This window comes from Schistosoma mansoni, chromosome 1 (assembly GCF_000237925.1).
Source record: "Schistosoma mansoni strain Puerto Rico chromosome 1, complete genome".
Classification (NCBI taxonomy): domain Eukaryota; kingdom Metazoa; phylum Platyhelminthes; class Trematoda; order Strigeidida; family Schistosomatidae; genus Schistosoma; species Schistosoma mansoni.
This window is the reverse complement of record NC_031495.1, coordinates 32,048,415-32,076,157: the sequence shown is the minus strand read 5'-3', so window position 1 is coordinate 32,076,157 and position 27,743 is coordinate 32,048,415. Positions and strand designations below refer to the sequence as shown.

Genomic DNA, 27,743 nt, shown 5'->3' with positions numbered 1-27,743 from the left:
AAATCTCAATTATCTGATCTTCGGAAAAATCAGGACTAAGTGTTATGTCGTCCAGACAAAGGTGAAAGAATTGTACTTATCGCCTTGACTATATTTCCAAAATATCTTCGATATTATCTGATACGGTCAAATTCTCTAAAGAAACCGTTCAAAATGACACAACTGAAAAAACAGAACAGATTCTAATTAAAATCCTAAGGAAGATGAAAGATAAGTTTATTATCAATTGTGATCTCTAAATGATTTCGTCGGAAAGAAATTTTTCTTCGCTGGATTCTCTTTTTCTTGTTTGATTTTGGAAGTTTTCTATACGTAGGGTATCAAAATTAGTTCTCTGTGTAAAAATACATAAGCCTATTGAATGTTAAGTAATCAAACTCACAATGCACAAATGAACGGATCGAAAAGTTATCTTTCGTGATAGACAAGATTTATTTTAAGTCATTAACAAACAAAAATGTTGAAACATATATCTACAAAGTTATTAGTGATGCGAATGACTATTTATAGATGCTTATGGAGGATGTCTTTAAGATAATTTCTCAACTTGAACAGCTGGAGGGGGTTCACTTGTTAATAAATCCACAATCGTTTGGAGGAGTCGTCCTTCCTTATTTGTGCTATCCCAGTTAGCCACGCTAGGACTTTTAAACTTCTGTTCTAACAGTCCATCCATGCATTTCCGTAAATCCTAAAAGAAATGTTGACATGAATGCATATAAAAAAAAGCGACTAAAAGATAGCTGATAAAGAATTGTCATCTACTTTCTATCCAATAGGAAGTGAAATAATATTCTGACGTTTATGTGCTTGTTTTATCAATACTTGAGAACTTTTGATGACTTTAATTACTTTGAAATAACACCCACTCATAGACTATCATATTCGGTGCTTGAAATGGTTTGATAATCTTCGGTGATTTTACTAAGTGGTGTAAAATCCCGTCAGTTTTGTAGACTTTTACATTTAATAGTTGAATAAATTTGACTATTTTTGATAATTTTATAACGCTTTTCTGCTTTACTATAGACCACCACATGTAACCGGTTACCTTTTGCTGGAAAGTCTTCATTTTCTTTGGTCAATTTATGTTGTTAAGTGTTTGCTGAGAATACAGAACACGTTTCCTTTTTTTGTAAGAAGGAGGAAACTGTATAACAAATAATACAATTTGATTCCAAACAACGCAACACCAAAAAACACTGTCCCAGGTCTCAGTAGACCTGGGACAGTGTTTTGCGCACTAGAATCGTTTGCCATGGCGACACTTGAGGAGGAAGCCGAAAGAAGAAGTTTAGTGTTGAAAGTCGAGGTGTGAGAAATAATAGGAATTGAAGAAAAAGACTGATTATGAATACAGTGATTTTGAGTGTTATTAGAGGTATGAGGGCGGTTATCATAATCAGTTATTTGAGCATAGCAACTTGATTCCTAGTTAATTGACATAATTATTGGATTTCCACTTCATACGACTTTTTTAATACGAAAATTTGACTTGATGATTTTAAATAAATCGAGCATTTGATAGGATGTTATTAGTAAAATCATGATTTATATGTGGCATCCTAATGAGAATTCCTAACGTCTCATAACTATTATTCAGTTTAAGTCGTTTCTTCAGAGAGTAAGTAAATAGAGAAGCGAATTAAATTAATACAAATTTAAATAGTATACAGAACCAGGATAGAATATCTAAATAATCAAAATAAAAGACGTTTGATTATATCTATGTTTTGTTGCTCTGGTCAAGGTGACTGTGAGTGGGACATCATTGTGTATATTTATGTGTACGCTGGTGAGTGTGAACAATGTGAACTTTGTGCATGTATGTATGCATTAATAGTTAGAAAATAATAAAATTAAATGTATTATTTGGATAAACGGTTCAAGTTGGATGATTGTCACGTTCTCCTTTCTATTGAGGGCTACTCACCTTCCTATATCGTTGGAAAAGCTTTTTTGAATTATTTCGATGTCTTTAGTATTTATTTTATAGTCATTGAAGATAGCAACCACTGCTATTGCTGATTGGATTCGAAGCTTATCGAATTCTACACGATAACTAAGTATTTATTAATTAGCTTGGATGTTTTTTGGCTGGACTCAGAATTTCAAGAAAATACTTTCCAATATATAAGACATCACAGTCCACACAATATAATTTGTAGACGCAGTTCTGTGTAAAGTAAAAGGTAGCATTTTCTTTATTTGAATCAAAAGCTATCGAAAAGTGTCCTGAGGACTAATAGGTTCCTAGAATGCATGATTTATCAAATTAATCACTCACTGAAAAGTATGAAATGTTATATTGTGTTGAGCTCAGGAGTGACTGGACCACTGCCACTTAAGTTTTTAATGTGGATATAGTAAGCTGTAACTTTACGTAACAGTGGACTTTATTTTACATTAACTTGATGGTTTGTATGTAAAATTAATGCATATAAATACACATGAATTAAACTATCAGTCAATAAGAAAGGATACATTTAATCACTTTGGAACTAACTTTTAATAAATTGACTACTTTCAACTCCCCACTGAATTTAATCCATTGATCAATGGTGAAAAGACTTGTATCGTTCTATAAAAGTAGAGGAACACTTTATTACTTTTTGCCGGCGCATACTACATAAAAATTTTTATGCATTGTCAAACAAGGAAAAAAGAACAGGTTGTGACACCGAAAAAGCGCTTATTGGTAAAACGAAATATGTCTACCCAGTGCTAACAGTTTCACCAGTTAACTTTACAATGTTTTTAGTAAGCTAAATAACCCGATATTGTATTTGATACTAAATGGTTAGTGGTAACTGATAGAAATATTCAGATTTGGTTATAGTACATGCTGGAATTCATTAACAAGGAATATTTATAACTGAAAACAAGGATAGATCTAAAATTGTATTACTCAATACTACGATCAAACACCCATGTTGTTATTTGATCAGGGTCTAGAGGAAGGTTTTAAGGAGATATGAGTTTTCTCTTTTTAATGAAGAACCACAGAAATTACATTCAGTTATTCTTGTCCATATTTTCTGATTGTGTAATACAAAATAATCCATCGTTTAAAAAAACATGATGTCAAGTAAACAGTTAGATTTCTAATTCTGGTAAGCAGGCAACGAAAACCGCATAAGTACTTTCTTGTATGGCCGAGTACCGTACATCATAACTGAAATAATCATCACTTGTCGCCAAAGAAGGAAATGTATTTATTATTTTCATTAACAGTAAAATATAGTAGAGATGTTTCTAAATTATGATAACTGCAATCTGTTAGTCACAAAGCATAGAGATTAAGTGAACTGTGAAAAGATCTATTAACTACTTTGAGATTTGCCACAAATATGAGAGAGAAGTATGCATACAAAATCCTTTAAGACAAGACGAGATGCAAAATATATGTTATTTGTATGTATTGTTAATTGATGAAATCGGTCATTAATCTGATTCGAATACGAACCTAAAAAGCTAACTCGGACGCTAAAATTATGAAGCGTACTTAGTTGAGTATCTAACTAAATCTATAGTTAATTTATACTTGAATAGGATAGTGTTTGGATAAATAGAGCCAATTAACAACACATTATGTTTTGTGCACGGTATTTTAGTGGTATTCATAACTAACACAATTTAGGGACAGTGAAGCTAGAAGAAAGTGGGAATGTTTTGTTCATAACACGTTATTTGACATTGTAAGTCCTTGTGAGGAGTTTCAATTTGTGGACTTTTTAAAACTCTCGAGAAATTATAAGGATTATTTACAACAACACATTGATTACCATATTACAAATCTTATTCTTACAGATTTGAGTTTTCAGCTAGTCTGAAATATAAAACTGGTAATAATTCTCAGTAATTTTCAATTAAGGTTGATATTCATGAACAAATGCCAAACAAAACAAAAAAAGAAACAGTTGAAGACTATCAAATTGTTATTTCAGAGATCTTTTGCTAATAGTAGTTTTATGAATCGTCAAATTTAAGTGTTATTAATTTTGTCTTCTCAATTTAGCATAGTTTAGCTAAAGCTATTTAAAAATTGATCATTACGCTTTTCTAGCTTCAACATAATCTAACAACCTGTTACTTACAGAGAAAAATATGACAGAATTTCTGTTGTAATTTACAAGCACAATGTATTATTCTAAAAAAATTTGATTTTTCATACTCGTAATTAAGAAAGAAATAATTAGTTCATCTCAAATAATGTTAGTAATGGCATGTGTAACAATATACAAAGCACTAACCTTTGATATTTCTATATTACCACTGAAAAATAGCAAAGGTCTCAGTGATATAACAGTTGAGTCGAATATGGATGGATACTGGAAAACAAATCAATGAAATCAAGAGTTTAAAAGTAGCTTTTACTTTTTCCTGTTCTTTATTATTATTATTATTGTTATAAAGAAAAGCAATAATTTAGAAATGCTCAGTAATTTTTATATATAAGTTTGTTTCATTATTTAGTTTAGTTAGGATGATAGATTAATGTCTATAGATTATTTAATTTGAAGAAAAACCATTTGATTATATTCTAGGCAAATAATATTAATGATGATATTAATTAGAATGTGATCTATTTCCTGTCAGAGAATATGGAAATTAATGCTGTATGAAAATCAACATTTACTTAGAACATACACACAATAGTGTTGTGTATAACATCAAGCCACCACTTACCGTAATGGAGTAAGTGGAAATAAGTTTAAACACAATCAAATATGAAGTGGTAATTGAGAGTCGCTGAATACTAAGGTATGAGTTTTGTTGACAAAAACGTGATAGTCTTAACCTCTAGATTACACAGTTCAAAGTGAATCAAAGTGGTAGTGATACGGATAAAACGGATGCATTTTCGTGGAGTTTTTCAAGTTTGTTTACTGTTTAACTGTTTAATAACATGTCTTAATGACAGGATGAAATGGTAGAAGTGTCTGCTCTTTATCACAATGTTCATCTAAATTTCATTGAAGAGAGAAAAACAAAGGATTGGGCAGAATAAAATGAATTCATTTTATTTCGTTAGGTTCTTATCAGATGCTTGAAACTAACAATATTTCGAAATCAAAATTGTTGTAAAGTTTACATACTTATGGCAGTAAAATTGGATATATATCATGGTGGAATAGCGATTCGAATAAATGTAATAAGATTGAAGAAATATGAAGAGAACCACTGTAAGCTAGAGCATAAAATATTAAAAGAGGTGAAGCGCTAAACAAAGTTTTGTAGTTAATAACTAATAAGATACGATGCTCACGTGACAATAAAGATGTTTTCGTCCAAGAACTAGTAATACTGAATTTAACACCTTACATAAATTGACTACATATCCGTGATATAATGAAATGAAAGTATACATGATTTCACTATCGGCCACACCCTAAATTAATTGACCTAAATATATAATGAAGATTAGACTACTTTATAACCTAACTCACTGAGACTTATGATAGAATGGAAAAATTAATTTTGGACACGCAAGCATTCTGTTTTTTATTCTTGGAGAAATGTATAAATGACCTCCTCTAGTTGATAAGTAAAAGAAAAATACAAATGAAATAAAATAAGGACATAAAAAAGAGGTTTTGAATGTTCTTTGAAGTATGAGATCTAGATATATTATTAAACTGTTTGAAATAAACTTGTTTCTAGCCTGTAGTAGAACGTTCAATTACTAAGTGATTAAAATAGCGAGCAGGAATTAAGCGCCAAAAAGTACAATTTCGGAGTCAAGTATTTGGAAGTTTACTCGAATAAATGTATAATAAGTATTATTAAATATCAGACAACTGGTGTCTTGGATAACATTAGTCCAAGTTTGTCAGTTTTTCCGATCAAACTATAAACATATGGAACCTCCTCAATCACTATTTGCACTTTCTATTACACTTTTTTTATACCGATAATCGCCTTATTTATTTCATAACTCTGATTATAGTCGTCGAGTTAAGTCAATTTTCTAGGTATCACGTTTCAAGAAACAGATTCTAGACTAGACAAAATAATTAAGAAATCTGTTTTATACAGCTCTGCAGTACTACGAAATGTCAAAATATATTGCATGTGATCTTTAAATATAAGAATATTTAGAAACTCACTGTTTCCAGCAAGTAAAGCCCATTCAAATATAACTCATGTAAAGTCAAATACTAACCTTTCTACAAGGAATGAGCCAAATAACATTTTACTGCTCATTAATCTCTTCCGATTTATCATAGACTGATTTGGAAAAAAACTTCTCAGAAACGGCTTTTAAACACTGAATGTAACGACCTTAATCCGTTGGTTCTTGGTGATTCACTTTTAAATTCATACTTTTCAGAAACTATATATAGATTCATTCACGAATCCTTGAATCAAACCTTAGTTGTGAGGGGTTGTGACACTTTCAGATTACCGAAAGCTAACTTAGACAAAAGTACGTTAAGTCCGTAAAACGATGACTAAAAGTCAAGTATTTTAGTCACTAACTCACCATTCGATTTGATTTGAATGAATGGCAATAAAGGTTAAACAGATTATGTCACAGGTCAAATGACGCTGAAAATGTCAGTGACTTAAATGCAGGTACTATATATTATAGTAACTGTTATGAGATGAATCTTAATGTAACTAAGCTTAAGACATTATTGATGCAAATTGAAACAGCATATGAAATAACAAAAAATATATTCATTTAGTAGTTTATGGATTATTGTTTTTCCGAAAGGATATTTTTAAAAAGATAAAAGGTAGCCTACAATTTACCAAAACATCATTTTCCATCCACAATAATAATTATAAAATGTTATCCATTAAAAATTACGAAATAGTAAACAGCTGTCAAAATGATACCTGATTGTATAGCTCGAATCATGTATATGCTATGATTGTAGAGAAAGTATCAGTTAATATAACTAATTAAATCAATCAATTTCTTTTTTTAAAAGGTTAAACTTACAGATCCTGATTCAAGCTTAGTTTTTGTAAAATAAACCATCCATATAGGCTCAGTTGGTTGAATTTTACTATTTACTGATGATGGATGAATATTTGCTCTACCTTCAGATGGACAAGCCATAATGACTGATGTTTTAGGTTTGCCCTCTTTACTAAATTATTACAAAGAAACAAAAATATTAATAAATACAAAATATTATTACAATCTATATACAAAAAGTAGGTCATTAAGGTACGAAGATTAAAAGAAAACACTTCAATAATGAAAAAGACATTGAATTGTAGACATTTATTTTATACATTTCTAAGATTTTCATAGTTGATAGCGTGAGTCAATTGAAGCTAGACTACCATGGAAAACCTGGAAGCACTGGACGGCCGTTTCGTCCTATTACAGGAATCCTCAGCAGTGCGCATCCACGATCCCGCACCCGCGAGATTCGAACCCAGGACCTACCAGTTTCGCGCTAGAGCCCTTAACCGATAGACCACTGAGCCGGCATCCAACGGTGTTAATGCCTAACTTCAACTGATCCACGAAGTTGAGCAACCGTTCACCAATTGTCTTCAGTGAGTTCCTATCTCACAACAGGCGTGGTTTGAACTCCACTGGTCACTGCTTCTCACTAGAACTCCTTGATGTTTTGTGGAGATTTAGTATTTTCATAGTTGAAAGCGTGAGTCAATTGAAGCTAGATTATAATGATGGAGTGGAATGGAATGGACGTAAATTTTACATGTGGAATATTTAAAAAATACTACAACAATAACAATGTAACGGCATATTGTGCAAAAAACCAACAGAAAGAATAAATTTATCAAGGAGACAGTTGAAAAGATGAAGTTGGCTTGTTTAAAGTGTTGAGTATGATAAAATCTGGATAACCATTAAGAAAAGGTACAAAATCTTTCACTGTCAATTTTCAATGTTAGAGAGGTTGAAGAATATATTACAAAACAGAATATTAGTTAATTGTTGAGTAGTTTAGCAACAAGTAGTGGATTAATTGTACTTTTTCCACTCTCCACTACTCTTACTGAAACTGTGCGTCAAGGTGACAATCCTACGATTTCCGATAATTGATTAATTCATGTTATTTACCTAGAACATTCAACCTAAACTCTAACTTGCTTTGAGTTTTTTCTCATATATACCAATTGTGTATTAACAGAAACACAAATTTACCAAGATTATTTTTGGAAGTGCATGCAGAAAAGATATTTGCTAGGGTAGTAAATAAAACACAGATCATATTTCCAAGATTACAGGGCCCCGTTACTACTTAAATAACTAATCTATAAGTTTGGAGATTAATAGGACGTTTAGTATTAGTAAATGGCAAGTTAGATATTTCGAAGAAATATACAACAAAAGGATAAAAAAATTAATATTTACAGAGATATAATTTCATTACAAAAACCATTGATAAATTTAAACCACAGTTTTCAGAAAACCATTAAAGTTTAAGAAATAGATTCTATTACACAAAACGTTTCATATAGTCAACGAAGACAACAATGAAAGAATGAATATATACAAGAGTGAGTCTGGAAGTCACGATAGATAGAGAAGATTTTAATCTTGTGACACGATGGCTGAAAGTTGGTCGCCTAAACTGATGACTAACAGTATGTTTATGCAAGTCAGTCAGTCAGTCACAACGTAGAACTTCGTACGTACGTACATCAGTTCGAGTTGCCATACCACATTAGCACATAGATGCAGTTGTCGATTCAAAACCCATAGTGGTAGAACTAGTAAGAGTATAAGCATTATGTGAAGGATTAGGGTCTGAAGATGTTATTTAAGAAGTATAATTCAGTGAAATAAATTTGGAAAGAGAGAAAGGATACGGACATGAAGAATTCAAAAGATTAGAATTTGGGAGAACACAAAGAGTGGATGCACCTTCGCCATTGCAAACGATTTTGAGCCATGACATTCATGACCTCTAACCGTCAGTTGTTATCATCTCGCGCATCCCAACCAGGTAGTCTACATCCACCAACATGGCTAGGTCCAATTTCATCGATTTGTGCCACGTTTTGGTCTGGCCACCCCTAGCTTTCTTCCAACCTACTCCTACACCATAAAACATTGCACGTCGGGGCAGTCGGTGGTCGGACATACGTAACACATGTCCCAGCCATCTCAGCTGATGAAGTTTCTCTACTTCATCAATCGATTTGCCATCCTTACCTAGTACCCGTTTCCTAACAACTGCATTACTTACCCGGTGGTCCCAGGATATACGAGCAATCCTTCGAAGACACCTATGATCGAATACGAGTAGCCTACGAATATCCTCAACTCTTACCGGCCATGTTTCACTGTTATAAAATAGGACGGAACGAACTGCTGTGCAGTAAACCCGCCCTTTGGTTACTAGACGGATATGTCGCCTATGCCATAAATGACGCAAGTTGGCGAAAGCTAGACGAGCCTTCTGCATCCGTGCTGAGATTTCGTCATAAACCAGACCACATGGGCTGATGAGACTTCTAAGATAAGTGAAGCGGTCTATGTCATCAGCGTATTCTAAGTCAACAAGTGAGTCTCCCGGTAAAAGTTCAACTCCAGGAGATTGAGATAATGAAAGTGATATCTCTAAAAGCATGTCAACAACAAAGTTAAACAAGAATGGGGAGAGTGGACAGCCCTGACGAACACCACTTGAGGTAATCAGTTCTGATGACAGTTCGCCATAGGCTCTAACTCGACCAGTCGTGTTCGAGTAGAGAGCCTTTATAAGGTTGATGTACGTCTTTGGTACTCCTTTCAGTGACAAACACTGTTTATGCAAAATTGAACATCAATCGGTGTCATAATACTGAGCATTTATTATACAATGTAATCTCAAAAATGAAACAATTAATAAGTGTACAAGTGAATTGACTTTACACAACTTAAAGATACAAATTGTAGTTACAAACATTTGAATACTATTTCCTAATATTTTTAAATAAGAATTGAACTATGAACAAGAAAATAATTTTACACTCTAATCGACATACAGAAAGATAAATTTAAAAAGAAGTCAGTACTCCAATTAATTGACAATTTCAGATAATTACTACTTTTGTTTAACTAATGATGAATGTATAGAGCAAAGTAAAATACATACACATACAGATTAGGGAACAATGGTGTTGGACTAAGGATGCCTTTTCATTAAATGCTGATTGTAATTTGAATAAACTTAACTTTTGACTATTTTGTTCAAATTAAACAGACAAGTGTATTAATTTCTATTATTCAACATGGTGAGTTCATTACATTAATTTGAGACTGTTATTAAGACTACTGAAAAATAATAATGAGAATAATAGTAAAACTTACGTAAATCTTGGATCCACTTTTACAACATTTGGATATAATGCTGCACACATTATAGCTCGGAAAAGATTGATATTCCCTGTTTCATCATAAAAAGAAACAAAGATAGTTATGTAACACATAAATAGTAATTTAAAAACAATGGAAAGATGTCACTACATAGCATTTGGAAAACAATTATGTTTAACTATGATTAACTTCACTTGGCGAGTCAAATATTTTGCAACAGTAATTAAAAGTTGACACAAGAAGAACGAACCGCATGACGGCTGTTGTAGATAGAATAGTTGACTCAAGTCTCTGGATAGTTTAAAATCAAGAATAAGACCACTAACCTGAAGAATATACATTTTCTGTAATCAAATGGCACACTTATATACAAATTATTATTATGAAACCATGTCATAGGTGATTGAAGGAATTTAGTTTGTAGGCCACTCTATAATCAATAAAGATTTGACTGTTAGGCATACTTTTTGCCCATCATATGGCAATTCCACATGAAATGATACATGGCACCTCTGTAGCAACTCTAGTAAATAGATGATACTTTAAGCATGTTTCGTATATACTTCAATTAAATTAAAAATCATATTTTTGTTTCTTTTATAGATTGCAACAGTTTTGTTGGCATGAAATGAAAGATGCTCATATCAGTAATGATTAGACAAAAATTTTGGTCAAAAAATTATCAGTTAATTGACACAAATCATTTAAACATGAAATGAAAACAATCTGTAATAACAATAATAATATCGAAAAATAGCTTAGTTTAATACTCTAAGTTCTGTCACAACAAAGAATTCTCAACAATAATTATGCAATACTGAAACAAATATCTCTTTGGCATAAATTTACATTGTAGTTATTCAAAAAATAATTTAAAAATGTTTTTAACAATCAATATCGTGTAATAAATCATTAAAATTTTCTATCAGTTCAGCTGTTATAACTAATTTTCCATTCATCATAGGGTGCTTGAATTCAAATATATTTATCTTTCGCTCTTTTATTCGAAGGCTAGGTAAAAAGAAAAATGTGCCTAGAACTGTATCCTAATATTTAACATCACGATAATTTATTGTAGGTGATTTAATACAGTTAGCATTCGTAGTAACTTAGTTTATAGAAGTTTAAAACGGGTAAGCTAAATACAATATTTGTATACATTAAAAAAAGTGGCCAAAATGTTTGAGAGAAAATTGAAACTGGAGGACATTATTTATTCAACTACTGTCCATATTATGAATTTTATTTACACTTTTAAAATATTTTCAGGCATATTTGATTATCTATTTATCTATCTATAGAAGTCACAAGAATCTAAGATATATAATACAAGAATATTGCTGATTTACATATTTTCATTATATAAACAGCAACTGCTGTACGAGTTATCTGGACAGGTGGAATAGGTTTAAAAAACATCCAATATCTGATAAAGAGCTCCATTTTGTATTTTACATAGATACTATTGAATGTTCTACTGAGAAAACGTCAAGATTCTAAAAATGCCATGGAACTTTCAATTCAGATCAATCAACAATAAGATGGTGCGATTTAAAATAAGTCTTTTGTATAACAATTTATTAGGTAATAAAAAAATATTTCATTTAGTAAGAATGCAGTATATAGAAGTATGCTTATTTATTTATTTAAACTCATAAATATTGGTACAAGGAAGCACCAGATACTTATGCGCCGCACAAATCTCATTCGATTTGTGTGGGGGCTGGGATACTGCACAGGTGCCCAGACTGAAGCAGGTGGTTTTCTTAGGGGACCACACCCGGAGCCTTTGACCTAAAGGTCTGATCCACAAGGCAGTGGAGCATCGTGAGGAGATGCAATCCCATGGTAGCCGGTGACCAACAATAGGTTCATACGCCATTTGTTCCCTCAGGATACTGGAGCCCATGTGCACCATTGGTTTGGAATCAGGGTTTACAAACTCTCCTAGGTGGATCCTCCACATCCACCAACCCAATTAAAGAGCCGGACATTCACTTTTCGTCCTCTCAATTTCGTAAACGACAGTAATGCCACGAGAAGGCAGTGAGTAGGACTTCCCTGTCAGAGGCTATATATTCGCGTGGCCATCTGAGAGCATTTCGAGAGGGAGAGCGGACTCTCCCCACTCTCGGCCGTACCAGGGCATTTGGGGGTAGATGAAAATAACCATTCATAAATAAGGTCATGAGAATTAGCTAATTTAATACTTGTAAAGAAACTGCGAAGCTCACATCTAAATGAATTAGATTTTGGTAATATTGTCCAGAATGACTTGCAATTATATAATCTAACCAACAGGATACGAAACGGAAAAATTTGATCCTTAATGTCGTACTATAAGATCAAAAAGGTAGGCAACTTTGCGATCATTGGAGTTGATTATTTGAATTTATTAGAAAGAAATTTGTACAAACTTATCACTCGGTTAGTTACCATTACTATAATTGTGCAAGAAGTTAATGGATGACCAAAAGGTGAAATCACAAAAAAAGTAAATACTAATTAGTATGGTAATGACACCTTTTTTATTTGGATAATTAAGTAAAATTATTCTATAATAAAACAAAGTTTTAAGCTAGGGCTGATCATACCAAGGATCTTTGTTAATTTTGTACCTAATGTGTGTATTCAATCATTAAAGATAACTAAGACTTGTAGTGGGTTATATAGGTTGTACCTATTCTCAGGTTGTATATTTTATGAAAGGAGATAAATGAAAAGTGGATTTGAAAACTATACTTATTTTAATTTTGATGTTTCAATGGAAATCAAGTGTTTAAATCATTGATCGATACATATTCATTGAATGTAGAGTAACCAATATACGATGATAATTTTATGTGCTCAAAAGATTTACTAACCAAATGCAAAAGTAGTAGAATGGGATTAGTGTGACGTCAACAGCAAATATTTACAAAGTGTGATTGGATGGGTAGAATGATTTATAGGGTGGTAGTGACGATGCAACACATTGGGCTATCAAATGTACTACTGAAGCATAAAATTGTAGACTGTTTATATATATATATATATATATATATATATATATATATATATGAGAATTCTATTTCTAATATAGTTCTAGTCATTGTAGGGTATAATTAATTATTGAAATGTACAATGCACTTTAGTCAGTTAATGTAGAGCCTGATTCTAAAAAAATTGGAAGACATATGCCAACATTTTTACCTGGTCAATTATAATGTACTTTGTTCCAAATATTAGCTATAGCATACGTACAATCGACCAATGATGATGTCTTGAAATGAAGTCAAGAATCTATTATATGATAATATATTTACTGACATATAAACCCAGCACGAATTAACAGATTTAAAACCATATTCGTTTATGAAGCAACCTAAATGCAAAGAATTTACTTATTCGGATTATATGAAGTAGTTATTAATAAGTTAAATATACTGCAGATATATCGTTAACCTATCATAAGTGAATATGGAGAGAAGTAGTTTGGTCTGTGACAATATAAATTCGCGAAATATGTCTTTCGGTTGTATAAAAAAGTGATTAGTTTGACGGCATCTGATTGTCAAAGTCTTCGGAATGTTGCTTGTTTATGATCAAAAGAGTAAAAAAGTAGTATGGTTATATCACTATATAAAGGAGGTTAAACGTCAAGCACTTGGATGTTTGTGATATTTGTGATGCATGCTTAGATATCTGCCTGCTCTGAAACACCACACCGATCAGTATAGTCTAAACTGAAATGAATATGAGCGTTTAAAACAAGATATGAAACTATCTCACTATATCAAAAGGCTGTTTGGATAAGGTTTGAGTTTTTTAAGCAGTATAGCTCAAAATTGATTTGATTGAGAGAGAAATATTCACTATTTAGCTGCTTTAAAACTCGGTCACTTTATGCTTTCCATTCAGTAATGTCGTTGATTTCCTTTTCAATTCATAAATATAGTTGGATCTTTTGTAATTATTTGTCTATCTAAAACGAAAGACTTTTGTCTTAGGTCGTCTGTTTTTATTAGTATTTGGTTGTTTAACAATATGGAACGACACTAAATGAAATTTTTTTGCTGTGTTCTGAATTAAGCTTTAAAAAAGCACAGAGATTCAAAATATGTCCTAATGAACTACTTTAAATTAAAAAAAACAAGGTTTTTTTTAAAAGTTAGTGATAAAGAAGAGAATTGATCAAATTACCTTTATCGTACGTTCATTAAGAAAATATCTTTGACAAAATTGATGACGTTCGATTTGTGAATTCAGTCCGTTATAACTCTAGGAATTTTTATACAAATAAGGTAAAGTGAAATTAATGAATAGGTATTTAACTATACAATAGTATTTAAAATATTTCATAACACCTAAATAATAATTTTTACATTATTTCAGATGAAACAGAAATTTTGAAAGAGAAACAACTTCATAAAATCAAATAAATAGTGTATTGGTTGGTTAACACACGAAAGCCAAGATGTAATACAATCTCATACACATAGTTCCTTTTATTAATATCTAAATATTATATAAATATAAATTTCTATACAGTCTCTTTAATTTATTTACATTTTTGCTATACTGTGCAGCTGTAAACCCACAACAACGTTCAATCAGATTTATTTACAATCTACTTTCTAGTCTGGATTTTTATATATTGCAGGTTGTAAACAAATAATGAGAACTCAACGACACCAAAGATATTATTCAGTTAATAGGACATTTTTATTGCGATGATAATGAGCTGTATATTCTATCAGTCGTTTACTCATGCCCCAGAATGCTCTGGCACGGCTGAGAGTGGAAAGGGGCCACCTTCCCTCTCGAAATGCTCTCAGATGGCCATGCGTATAAAGCATCTGCCAGGGAAGTCCTACTCACTGCCTTCTCGTGGCATTACTGTCGTTTACGAAATTGAGAGGACGAAAAGTGAATGTCCGGCTCTTTAATTGGGTTGGTGGATGTGGAGGATCCACCTAGGGGAGTTTGTAAACCCTGATTCCAAACCAATGGTGCACATGGGCTCCAGTATCCTGAGGGAACAAATGGCGTATGAACCTGTTGTTGGTCACTGGCTACATGGTCACTGACTGCATCTCTTTACGATGCTCCACTGCCTTGTGGATCAGACCTTTAGGTCAAAGGCTCCGGGTGTGGTCCCCTAAGAAAACCACCTGCTTCAGTCTGGGCACCTGTGCAGTATCCCAGCCCCCACACAAATCGAATGAGATTTGTGCGGCGCATAAGTATCTGGTGCTTCCTTGTACCAATATTTATGAGTTTAAATAAATAAATAAAACTTATTCGCTTTACGATCACATATTTGTCGATTTATACCTAACTTCATTTACTGTTTGAACGTCAATATACTAACTTTAACCCAGAAATAGTATAAATAACTTAAGTCTTGGTAAATGAACTTTCAGAAGCTTATTGGAATGTATCATGGCTTAAGTGGACCTCGGAATTTAGAATTCAACGTGTAAAATTTGAATACCAGAAGATATGACTCAGTGAGCCTAACACATTATTTACGACAGACAAGTTACATGAAACCAAAAGGCTATATAATATATGTTTTCCGTCTATGCTAGTAATAATCCAGTTCATGTAGAACCTCCGGAAAATTTGTGTTCATTTTAAGAGTTGGTGATGTGACGACCTGATAAATAGGTTTGAAAGTTATTCCTTAACGTTAGAGAAGCAACTCACTGTTCAAAAGTGACTTAAGTGTCATTACTAAAGAGAAGTAGAAGGAATTTATGATTATGTTTAAATGACAAAAATATGTGTTAACGTATTTAAGCGCAAGGCATTGAGAGATTTATTGTTTAGAATTAAGTCGAACTGTCAGTAAAACGGACATCATACTATCTAATCCAATAATTTCCTGCTTTTTGGAATAAACAGAAAGCTGAATTTAAATACAAGCTGTATTATATATAACTGTATAAGAAAATTATTCAATAATGAATATGGAATAAAGTTTCGTATTTATCGGTACGTATCGTCAAATATTCTTGCTTGTCTTGAAAATCTATATTTGCACAAAGTATACAAAATTAATAAAATTCTAGAGATGAATAATTATAAAACTAACGTCTGTAAGTTTATGATTTGATAATAAATCCATACCTTGGCTATAAAAGCAAATCTTTTTTAAAAGATAGTATCTTACTTGAATAACTGTAGCAAATACCCAATGGTCGCTAAAAGAATTCTGAGACAATTCCTTTCGACATCGGTCAGCCTCTTGTTGTTTCTCCAAAGGTACTTCGAATGGATCACGAAATGTCAAACACGAAGCAACAGCTAAAATTGGTTCTAAGCAACCGAATAATGCACCGAAAATTAGGAGTTTAGCACATTGTGGATCCAAAGGGAAATTGGCTAAATGTACACCAAGAGGAGTTAACTCATCGTCATCTTCATCTGTTGAATCTAAATGGATACAACTAGAACCCAAAATATTTATACCACTAGCGTTTACATCCTTTTTAATAGCTTCTGAAAATTCTCGAAGAGATTTTCGATTAAGTTTATGACTTTGTCCACGAGATTTTATTGAATGAGATGTATTAAAATTCGATGTTTCCGATTCGATTAGCTTCAGAGCTTGAATTTGTCTAAGAAATATTAAGGTTTTTGAAATAGCATCTTCAGAAGGAGAGTCAAGACAGTTGGTTAAGAAAGACTTTACACGGCCAAGGCCTAGCAACTAAACGAAAAACATACACACATAAAGTAATTAATGAACGTATAAAATAAACGAATTTAACTGTAAACATAATAAAATTACATATATTTACAACTAGTCCAAATAACCAATTGAATTACAACATACATCAATTGCCATTTATGATAATGGTACAAGTAAATCTCCAAACAATGTAAAGCATGTTTATTTGACGTCATGGTTTCTCATCATTTACTTACTATTTTTTTAAAACTTCATATTCTTATACAGCATGTTTATTCAATACGATAGATTATTAGGACAGATCCTAAGCTATTATTTTCAGTAGTAAAGATCATTTCATATTAATAGTGGGAGTAACAATTTTTTTTTAGAGAATATCACTTGTAATCACAAATGGTGTAAATTAATTAACCTAACAATAAAAATGTGGTACCAATTGCATAGAATCAGTATGTTCAATAATACATGGGAAAATATTGGGTGGTTAGGGCTAGTTGACAAGCAACTCTGCATCTAAGTTTCTTGCTAATTGGTATTCGTAAATGGGAAGGAGGTTCGGATCTCATAAGGATCGTTTATGCTTTCAAGACTACAGGTAAGCATTGACGATGAATGCTAACTAGAACAAAAGCCAGTTTCAAGGTTTCTTATCGACAAACCGGAACTAAATAACATATCACTATAGTGCACCTGAAGTCTAGTTACTTAGATTAGTGAACACATTTTAAATGGATGAACATAATTCGATTAGCATTTAAAGGACTAAACAACCATGATATTGGTCACCACTCAGTGATCAATCAACTGTAAGTATCTCTCTAAAATTATCAAACAGATGCTTAAAAACAAACTATGCATTATTTTGAGTACTGTATACAACCCTGAACAAAACAGAAAAAGTCGTTGTGTGCCAGACTGACAGTTTAACTCCGTAAAAAATGAGGATAAATAATAATAATAAAATTGATACATAGTGGTAGCAACAAGTTTATTGATTGATTGAATATAACATCAATTTTGTCGGTGTTTTTTCTTTCAAGTCGCCACTATTAATTATACACCAGTGAAATCGAATAAATATATTCGTAAATGAATGTGTGTGTGTTCACTACAGTCTACTTATACAAAGTTGACACATACTTCTGTTCGATATTCTTTTATTTAGGTCAATTAAATTCATTCATTTATTATTCAAAGGATTTAAATTAATACTGAGAAATGTGATCCGTTAGATAGAAAAGGTGAAGACGGTAAAGCTCTGTTATTTTATTTATTTGTTGATTAGACTTTGTAAAGAAATCCGAACAGAAGAGAAAATAGTGGTAGTGAACAATTCTTAGAAATTATTACTTTTAAGGAAAGGATTAATACCTGTTGCGATTATGATTGATTATTAGATAGTGAGATTTAAGTTAAATTTTATGCATTAAAGAATTTAATGAGAAGTACATTCAATTATAAATCTAGATGATCAGTGTCATCAGGCGAACTGGTGGAGTTAGTTTATACTATTAGATTGATTCAAATATTGATTATATCTATTTAAAACACAGATACAAACAGAGATAGTTGAACGAGTTGCCTCACTATACTAGCCAACTGTTTTATGCAGGTATACAGGTTCAATAGTCATGGAGACTAAGCATAGTGTTAACCAAGTAATTTTATTTGTGAAAATTAAGCAATTTCAGTTGACATCGAGAAATCAACGTTTTTTTCGGAAATGAAATAGTTTTCGTAATTTGAAAAGAAGACAATGAACACAGATGAACTTTAGCAGTTAAGAGTCAACATGGGATATTTGTTGCATATGACGGTCAACTTTATTCTTGTACGTTTAATTTGATTTTTTAAAAGAAATCTAAGATTTCACAGTACGTGAATGATTGCTAAAGAAACACATATATGAGAAATTAAAGGCGTTTACCAACAAATTACTACATACATGTAGGGGCTTGAGCTTTCCCGTTTTTGATATCAAGGACTGAATTTAATCATTATATTGGCATACTTTTACCCTCAGCGAATTGCCTCATTATTCCCTTTTGGTCAAAAACGGGTATATAAAAATCAATACTAATACATTTATGTCCGTAAAATACGTTAGTAGCTATCTTGAATTAACAGCTCATTGTACGACGCGTTGGGGTTGAGAGCGAAAGGTAGTGGGTTCAAATCACAGTAGAAACATCAATGTTAAGATCCACGTACATCCAGCTGAAGGGTCCCAAATAGGACAAAAAGGAAATTTCGGATTTTACTGATGTGGATTACGGAAGTGATTGATTGGTATATAGTATGTAAAAGAAATTGATTCGAAGAATAAATATTAAGAAAATACAAAATAGCTCTAATTACTTTAATTCTTAAAATCACATCTTCTAAACGGACACGTAACATTTCTGGTTGTAGGAAATCTGACATAACATTATTATACACATAACTTGGGAATAAATGATAACAGATGCCAGGCTGTACACTAGGAATAATTAAAGAAACATGCAGAAAGAAGAAAAAATATTTAGACAATTAATAATATATCGAACATTTTGAGTGAATACATGAGTAACCCTACCACCATTCGTAAACATGATCATACAACTGGATGCATTCACTAACGAATGTTGTAAATAACCGATTCTATGTGTGCTAAAAATAACTAAAGTATATGTGATTCCGAAATGATGGAAAATAAAGTAATCAATACTCACGACTACATTGTATTTTAGTTTTTACGAGCTGTTAGTTAAAGATAACAATAGAAAGGGTAGATAGCAACTAGTAAACTTAAAACAAACTGATATGAGGTGAAACAAGGAACAGCATTCTTCCATGATGTGGGGAATTGGGAAGTGAAAACTGAGTGATCGCTTCTAGCACCACTCAAGATATTTTTCTTCAAGATGGAATAATAGTCAATTTTGGGAAAAAAATCCAGAGAACATTAGCTAAAGTAGAAAAGTTAGATCGGTGAGACTATAACTTATGGATGAGCCAATCAGAAGCATTTGAGGGATTTCAAGGTCACAGCGTCAATTTCAGTACCTGATGCTCACGTACGATAGGTTCACAGAGGATTTTAGAGAAGACATGACAACTGAGCAGCTACAACAAATGGGACTACTAAGAATTTCCTATATTCGTAATTGCGGGAATCAAATGACTTGTAGACCTTGTGCAGACTATCGTGATGTTGTCCTTTGGTGTAATATAAATTACATATATATGTTGGAGGAAGACGTCTGCTACATAAAAAACTTTTTTTCGCTCAATTAAGATTGAGACTAAGGCAAAGTATAATAATTGCCGCGGACTGTATGATAAAAGCGCTAGTAACATTAGCTGCAATATTCGAAGATGTTACTGAAGCTTCGGCTGTTCAGTGGTATGGGTATTGTAGAGATATATGCGTAGTAAAATGACAAGCTTACACAACCGGAGTACACAGAAACAATATTGAAGCCACGTTGTCGGAGCTGAAAGAGTTTTTGCGACCTTATCATGGTTCCAGAGACCGACTATTATGGAGCTATATAGATGAGTTCCTCTACCGTATCAATTACGATTTTAGAACCTTTGAACGCCTTTCTAACCTTGACAAGTTTTTGGACCATGTAAAAGAAGTGTATCCACTTTAATTCTTTGGTTTTGTATAATATATTCTTACTCTATACCAACTGTCCCCTGATTGGTTAGTAATTCTCAAGGTCACTTAAGATTCGTTTAAAGGTCGTCCATAAACTATAGTCTCGCAGTTAGGTCAACTGAGACAAGGAATGATACTTGCACGTTAATGATCTTGGCTAAGCTGAAGGTTGAGAGTAAAAAAAGATTTGTGATTATAAAAACAAAATATTCTAGACATTCATGAAAATATCGATATTTAAGTATTATTATCAAGATTTGACTTGATAATTTCGAATAGATTGAGCATTGGTAGGTCGTTAACAATAGAAATAATATGTTTTTAACGTCTTAATGAATAGAAAATGGTACTACTTAAATTTGTGTTAATTTAATTAGTTTATCCATTTTACTCTTTAAAGAAATGGCTTACAATAGCAAAGAAACGACAGAAATTTAATTTTCTACTGATTGGAATTTCATTATTTTTTTTGTTAGACATGACTAGTTATTTATCCGAACTCTGTGGGAAAAATGTAGCTGTCATTGTTTGGGTTAGTTTTAAGTACGTTAAGTGACATACTTAGAAATCACTGAGTTCAAACAGACAGACCAAATAATCGATTATCTCGTTTTTATTTTTCTCGTGTGGCTTTCGTTATTTGGTTTAATCTACATTGTTTCAAAGCACTGGAACTCAAAATAAAGAGAGCTTAATCAACCAGTCATTGATAGATTCGAATCAATACTATGAATAAAATCAGTAAAGTAATTAAAAAATCGACCGAAAAACGTGTACGCGTGAATCGGTATAATAATAATGTTTAAAAAAGACACAATATTATGTAAGTTAGAAAGGAGCAATGGGCGGCTATTCAAAGATATTGAATCAGAAAACGAGTTCATTGGTTGTCGGAGAGGTACATGTTAGGTATAGACTTCTTGGTTTAATTTCATGATATAAACAGAATCACTGGTTGGATACCTTAAGCGGAATAGTTTGAAATCGAACAGAGTGGCACATATATATTTGATCTCTATCCATTTAACTTTAAATCTAACAGTTGTAGTTATGATAACAAGTAACTTTTCAACTACCTACTGAGAACATGAAACCGATAAACATCACACACATAATTATTTTGCTAACAACAGAGATATTATAGTTGGCCTCCAAATGCCCTGGTACGGCCGAGAGTGGGGAGAGTACGCTCTCCCTATCGAAATGCTCTCAGATGGCCATGCGTATAAAGCATCTGCCAGGGAAGTCCTACTCACTGCCTTCTCGTGGCATTACTGTTGTTCACGAAATTGAGAGGACGAAAAGCGAATGTCCGGCGCTTTAACCGGGTTGGTGGACAAGGCGAGTACACCTAGGGGAGTTGGCAAACCCTGATTCCAAACCAATGGTGCACATGGGCTCCAGTATCCTGAGGGAACAAATGGCGTACGAATCAATCATTGATCACCGGCTACCATGGGACTGCATCTCCTCACGACGCTCCACTGCCTTGTGGACTAGACCTTCAGGTCAAAGGCTCGGGGTGTGGCCCCCTAAGAAAACCACCTGCTTCAGTCTGGGCACCTGGGCAGTATCACAGCCCTCACACAAATCGAATGAGATTTGTGCGGCGCATATGTATCTGGTGCTTCCTTGTACCAATATTTATGTGTTTAAATAAATAAATAAAATAATAGTTGGCAAGTGACAATTGAATTATTAGACAACCGAGATGATGTTAAAATGAACAAATTAAATATTGGTGCAAAATAACCTGAAATGATTTAATTCGTAGAAATAAACAATTGAATCAGTATATTAAATTCATTGATAAATCATAATTAAAATATTTTTAGGTCAAATCATTTTTACTCCATGCAGTATAATACGAAATGTGATGATAACTTATCACGCTAATAAGTAAATTGTTTTATCTGTAAGCCATGAGTTTGTACAACTAACAAATTATGGTACTTAGAAACCATCTTAGAACTGCACGAATACTTTTAAGTGATAAATAATTACAACCATGCAGTAGCAGAGATAATGTATGTTATATTTTAATACAGGAGGGTAATTACAAGTATCGAAATAGTACGAATATTGCTAAATGTTTGTGGTATCGATGGTAGGCTGAAGTAAAGTGTAGAAATCTCAGAACTCAGATGGAATCAGCTGAAGTTTATTTTAAATGGAATTCAAAATCAAGAAATGAGAGGCCTTATATACAAAAACTAAAGTGAATATTAAAGAATTTGGGTAAATTTGTAGTAAGCGGTTTAGTTAATATTTTGTATATTACTGTTGCTGACTTACATAAACCGTTTTTGATTGTTTGTATTTCAGTATGGTTCATAGTTTTGAGTAAAAACCGATTAAATTTTATGCTAACTGTATTTATATTCTGTCCCTAATGCTATCGTTATGAGTTAATTGTGACTTCTTGTACCGTGAGTTGACCATAATCATTAACTGAAAGTCGAGTAGATAGTTTCTCTTGTGAATGCCCATAATACACCTTCGCGTTAATTTAAAGCCTAAAATACCATTGTACACCAAGGATTTGAAATCATTACAAGAAAACAACACTAGACTGATACTCAAAATGGTCAGTTAGGTATGATGGAACGTGAATCAGTAACATTCTTAAATGAATGAAGCAAGTCTTTAATTATCCAAAAAATCCATGAAGCAATATCTTCAGGTAACACTGCTGTCAAGTTCTGAGACTGATAGAAAGGATATAGTCAAGATGCATGACTTGGAAACGTAACATTTACTACAACCAGACGGTTGAACTTAGCAATCGACAGAAAAATTTTATATGTTTAATACACGTAAATGTAGGTATATCCTGGGAAACAAACGTTAAGTTCCTTTCAGATTTCATTTTTCATATAGTAAGTATGGTATTCAAAGGAGCTAACAACCATTAAATGTTTCCGAAGATTTGATTAAACTTATGAGAAAATTATCAGCCATAGAGTATGAGTGAAGAGCAGCTTTCTTACTGTATATTTCCTTCATGACCTAGAATTTTGTTAGAATATTTAGCAAAATCAACTACAACTCTCTGACTTAGCCATTGAAATTATAATTGATTATTGAGAAGCCAAATAAATACCAGTTTATTTAAAATAATTATACTACACCTTATCACTATTGAAACTTGATTTGTAATTGACGTATTCTACCACCTAAGTACTTATTACTTTGATATTGCAAATTAATTTAGCGTAGAATAATAAAAAGAATATGATCAACATTTAAATTTCTTTATTTGGGAGAAAATATGTCGGAAAGACGGAATACGAAGTCATTTGAAATTTTATCTTAAGAAATCTTACCGACCAGCTCTTCCAGAACGCTGAGCTGCATTGGCTTTGCTAACAAGAATCGCAGTTAAGGTTGATGTGTTCTGTCTCGGATCATAATCTGTCACTTTGATACGACCACAATCAATCACATAAACTACATCTTGAATGGTTATGCTATAGAGAAAGAAAGGTATTTACTTTCATAAAGCAGACCATTCAAATTCTCCATACAAAAGCAAAAAGTGTTACATTTTTACGTAACAAGTCAGCTAAAATCACTTTATAAATAGACAGTTACTAGGTAGCAGATGTGTATTATATTTTCAGTATATTTTCATTGTTATCAGTTGATCCAGGTTTACATGTAGCCTTACACTGAACTTGTGAACCCATTAACAATCCACAGAGAAAATGACAGTCAAACAACTCTTATTTGTAATTCTAAAAGGTAAATAATAAATCAGTGGGCTAAGAGACTTTGTTGTCTTTTTATAAAATATTATTAACAATTCTCAACTGACATTGTAGTTTGTCCTAACATTGGATCTATCCTCGTAGTCTTTCATTCATTTTAAGACCTACCGTGGTATAATAACTTCTTAACCTTTCATATTGTTTTTCTCTATTCTTTATTTTTAGTCATCACTTTATATTTATTGAACTCTTATTTAATTAACCTTTATCGGTCCTCATATAAAAATGCCCCAATATGTAAAAGTAGGTGTGACCAGGTTGATCTAGATGTATGACTCAAATACATCAGATTTTCTAGATCAACTGTTTAATTACTACACTATTAAAGAAACGATACCTAATATTCTAAATTTCATATTGTGAAATCGATGATCAACTGATACGTGGAGTAATGGTGAGACATTCAAAACCACATCTAGACGTGAGTGTAGCATGATACAGGAAAGCAGTTGATGAACTTATAATGCAGAATCAGGAACTAAAATGAGTTGTAATTATAGACGAATTAAATGTTTTTCATCCTGCATCCACATGATTCAGTGAGAAAAGGTCACAAAATGTTTTGCTCATATCAAGTAAGTACTCCAACGAAGAAAAACAGAATGACAGTTGAAGCCGCATCGCTAGATATACCAAAATAAACGTTAGTTCTATCTCTGTGAAATTACAAGCTTAGTAGATGGTATTAGACAGATAATAAAAATCAATGGTTAGTATTGGACAAATGTATTTAATCCTAATTTCTCATTGAATCATTCAAATCTCAATGCGACTACTTTCTTCATATTTTATTTCACGTCGGGATTTTTGTCAGATTTTTGTCATACACCTATTTCACAGAATGTCATTGGTATTGATGTAAAATATCGCCGTTAGTTGTAGTCATTTTCTGGGATATGTGTTATAAAATTTAACTTCATTTATTTTCATACATGTATCGTAATTTACTTATTACTGTGCAATTTTATCAATAGCAAATATTTTCGACGGTCTTTTGAAAAAAACATATAAACAGGTAGATGGGTAAACAGCTGTACATTGAAATTAAGTGTAGTGAGGAATCTTCACTGACCTCGTTTCAGCAATATTGGTTGCTATAACCACTTTTCTTTGATTTTTTGGTGAGGGTTCGAACAGTGAGCGGTCCCTGGACGTGGGGATTCTTGAATGCAATGGATAAATTCTAACACTTCCATAGCGATTATCATATCGTCTTGGATTTAATTCACGTAAACATCTGATTACATCTTTTATGTCCTGATAAGTGACACACAATCAAAGAAGTAAACAGTGGAGCTTTAAGTTGAATAAAGGGTGCAAACAAGAAATTAATAGAAATAAAATGGTTTGATATTTATTAATTGTAATTTCAATATAATCCTGTCGAACTGACACCATATAGTATAATGCCTGTTATAACTTGTAGCCTGGGTAACCTGTCAATGTATAACGTGATGATACTGACAATTAGAGAGCAGCGAATTATCGATCGGACCAATGACGCATAAAACCAGTGCGAGCAGTCTAGAGTATTTACCGGCCTGCTTTTTGCCTAGCCCATTCAGTTAAGTCCAGAACACCAATAACAGTCTCTGCAATATGAATCATTTATTTCAAACATACTGGGTGTATATACCAACCAGACAGGCCACATCGTACCATAAAATAGGAAACAACATTTGCACAAGATTTAGCCAAATGTGGTTGTGAATAAGGGAGATAGTAATCGATAGACAGAGCATAACCCAAGAATGGTAAAGTGTATAATAATAGTTCATATATCAAAATAATGCTCATAATAAGAGGGACATGAATATGAATAGTTTAATTATTTAACAATTATATGATAAACATGTACACATAGTATTGGTCCATAAATAGATCCCAAAGTTACCATTCATTATTCTTACCGGGACATAACAGCCACTTAATTCAAAGTTAAATTTGCTTGTTTTTAGTGAATTTATTGAATCACTTCTTTACAGTATCGAAAACCCAGAAAAAAAATAAATATTTTAAAATACAGTACTACTACAGTAATGAATGAACACTCAGGTGGGAAAAACCAATTTATTGTTCAATGCGTAATCACACGGTGGTTTGGTAAAATGTGAAAATCATGCATCAGGCACATTATTTGCACATCTGCTCACAAGCATTCCACATCTGATCGGTGCTACATACTACTTACATCTATCGACACAAGTAGCACACATCACACTACTACAGTTCAAGATGTTTTCGAATATCTGTTCGAGTATGAAGAAGTTCATTAACTGGTTGGATTTATGGACACAAATAAACAGATTTTGAGGGACACGTTTAAAACTTAAGATTCATGTTCTTTTCGTACTAACTTTAGAAATTTCCAACTTTTCAATTTTATTATATAAAACATATTTCACGTAAACTCAGCTCCAAGTTGATAACTGATCAGGGTTAGACTCTGTATAGACTAAAATTATCAAAAAACTTCAATCAGTCAGCCATCTACAACGTAGGACCAGGGACATACATGCATCGGTCCAAGTTGCCATACCTCATTAGCACAACAAGATGAACACCGAATTCATAGAAGTAGTTAATTTATTGGTGGTAATATATAAGAGAAAGGGTGTATATAAGTATATAGTATAGGAAAGAAAACAGATAAGAGGCAATTTTGATCTCAAGGTTTAAGGGGACATAAAGAGTGTATACACCTGCGCCACTGTAGTTTTCTAAGCCATGTCACCTAGAGTCTCCAACCATTGGTTACGATAGTCACACAGACTACAACCAACTAGTCTGCATCTACCAACATGACTCAGACTAGAAGTTGGTGACTTCAAGCACTCATGCCACGTTTTGGTTTGGCCCCCTCCCAGCTTTCTTCCAACCAACCCCAATACTAGTTAGCATTGGGCGTCGTGGTAATCAGTGTTCAGGCATACGTAACACATGGCCCAACCATCTCAGTCGATGAAGATTCATGACCTCATCAACTAATTTACCATCATTCCCAAACAGGACTATATCATCTGCGTATTCTAAGTCGCTTAGTGGACTCCCCGGGTAGGAGACTAATTCAAGAAAATTCAGTCAACGAGAGTGTAATTTCCAGCAATAAGTCTATAATGAAGTTAAACAAAAATGGGGATAGTGGACAGCCTTGTCGGACACCACTTGAGGTTGTAAAATCAGATGACAGTTCGCCATAGGCTCTCACTCGACTGGTAGTGTTCGAGTAAAGAACCTTCATAAGGTTTATGTACTTCTGAGGTACACCTTTCAATGACAGACACTACCACAGAACCTCTCGGTCTACAGAATCAAATGCTGCCTTTAAGTCAAGAAAAACTATCATTGTCG

The 27,743-nt window shown here is 32.7% G+C and overlaps 1 protein-coding gene across 1 annotated transcript in view; it reads right to left on the bottom strand.

The window, feature by feature from the left end:
- Positions 1-416: 416 nt before the first annotated feature.
- Smp_152840 (putative atp-dependent RNA helicase) overlaps positions 417-27,743 on the bottom strand; it is a gene marked incomplete at its 5' end in the record, with an annotated part of 41,935 nt that continues 14,608 nt past the window's right edge. The window contains 10 exons of the mRNA XM_018794073.1: positions 417-691; positions 2,507-2,581; positions 4,254-4,331; positions 6,953-7,103; positions 10,292-10,367; positions 14,491-14,557; positions 16,455-16,994; positions 19,335-19,455; positions 23,949-24,092; positions 25,465-25,649. Coding sequence (XP_018648522.1) covers positions 530-691; positions 2,507-2,581; positions 4,254-4,331; positions 6,953-7,103; positions 10,292-10,367; positions 14,491-14,557; positions 16,455-16,994; positions 19,335-19,455; positions 23,949-24,092; positions 25,465-25,649 — 1,599 coding nt within the window. The 3' untranslated portion in view covers positions 417-529. The remainder of the gene's footprint in view (positions 692-2,506; positions 2,582-4,253; positions 4,332-6,952; positions 7,104-10,291; positions 10,368-14,490; positions 14,558-16,454; positions 16,995-19,334; positions 19,456-23,948; positions 24,093-25,464; positions 25,650-27,743) is intronic.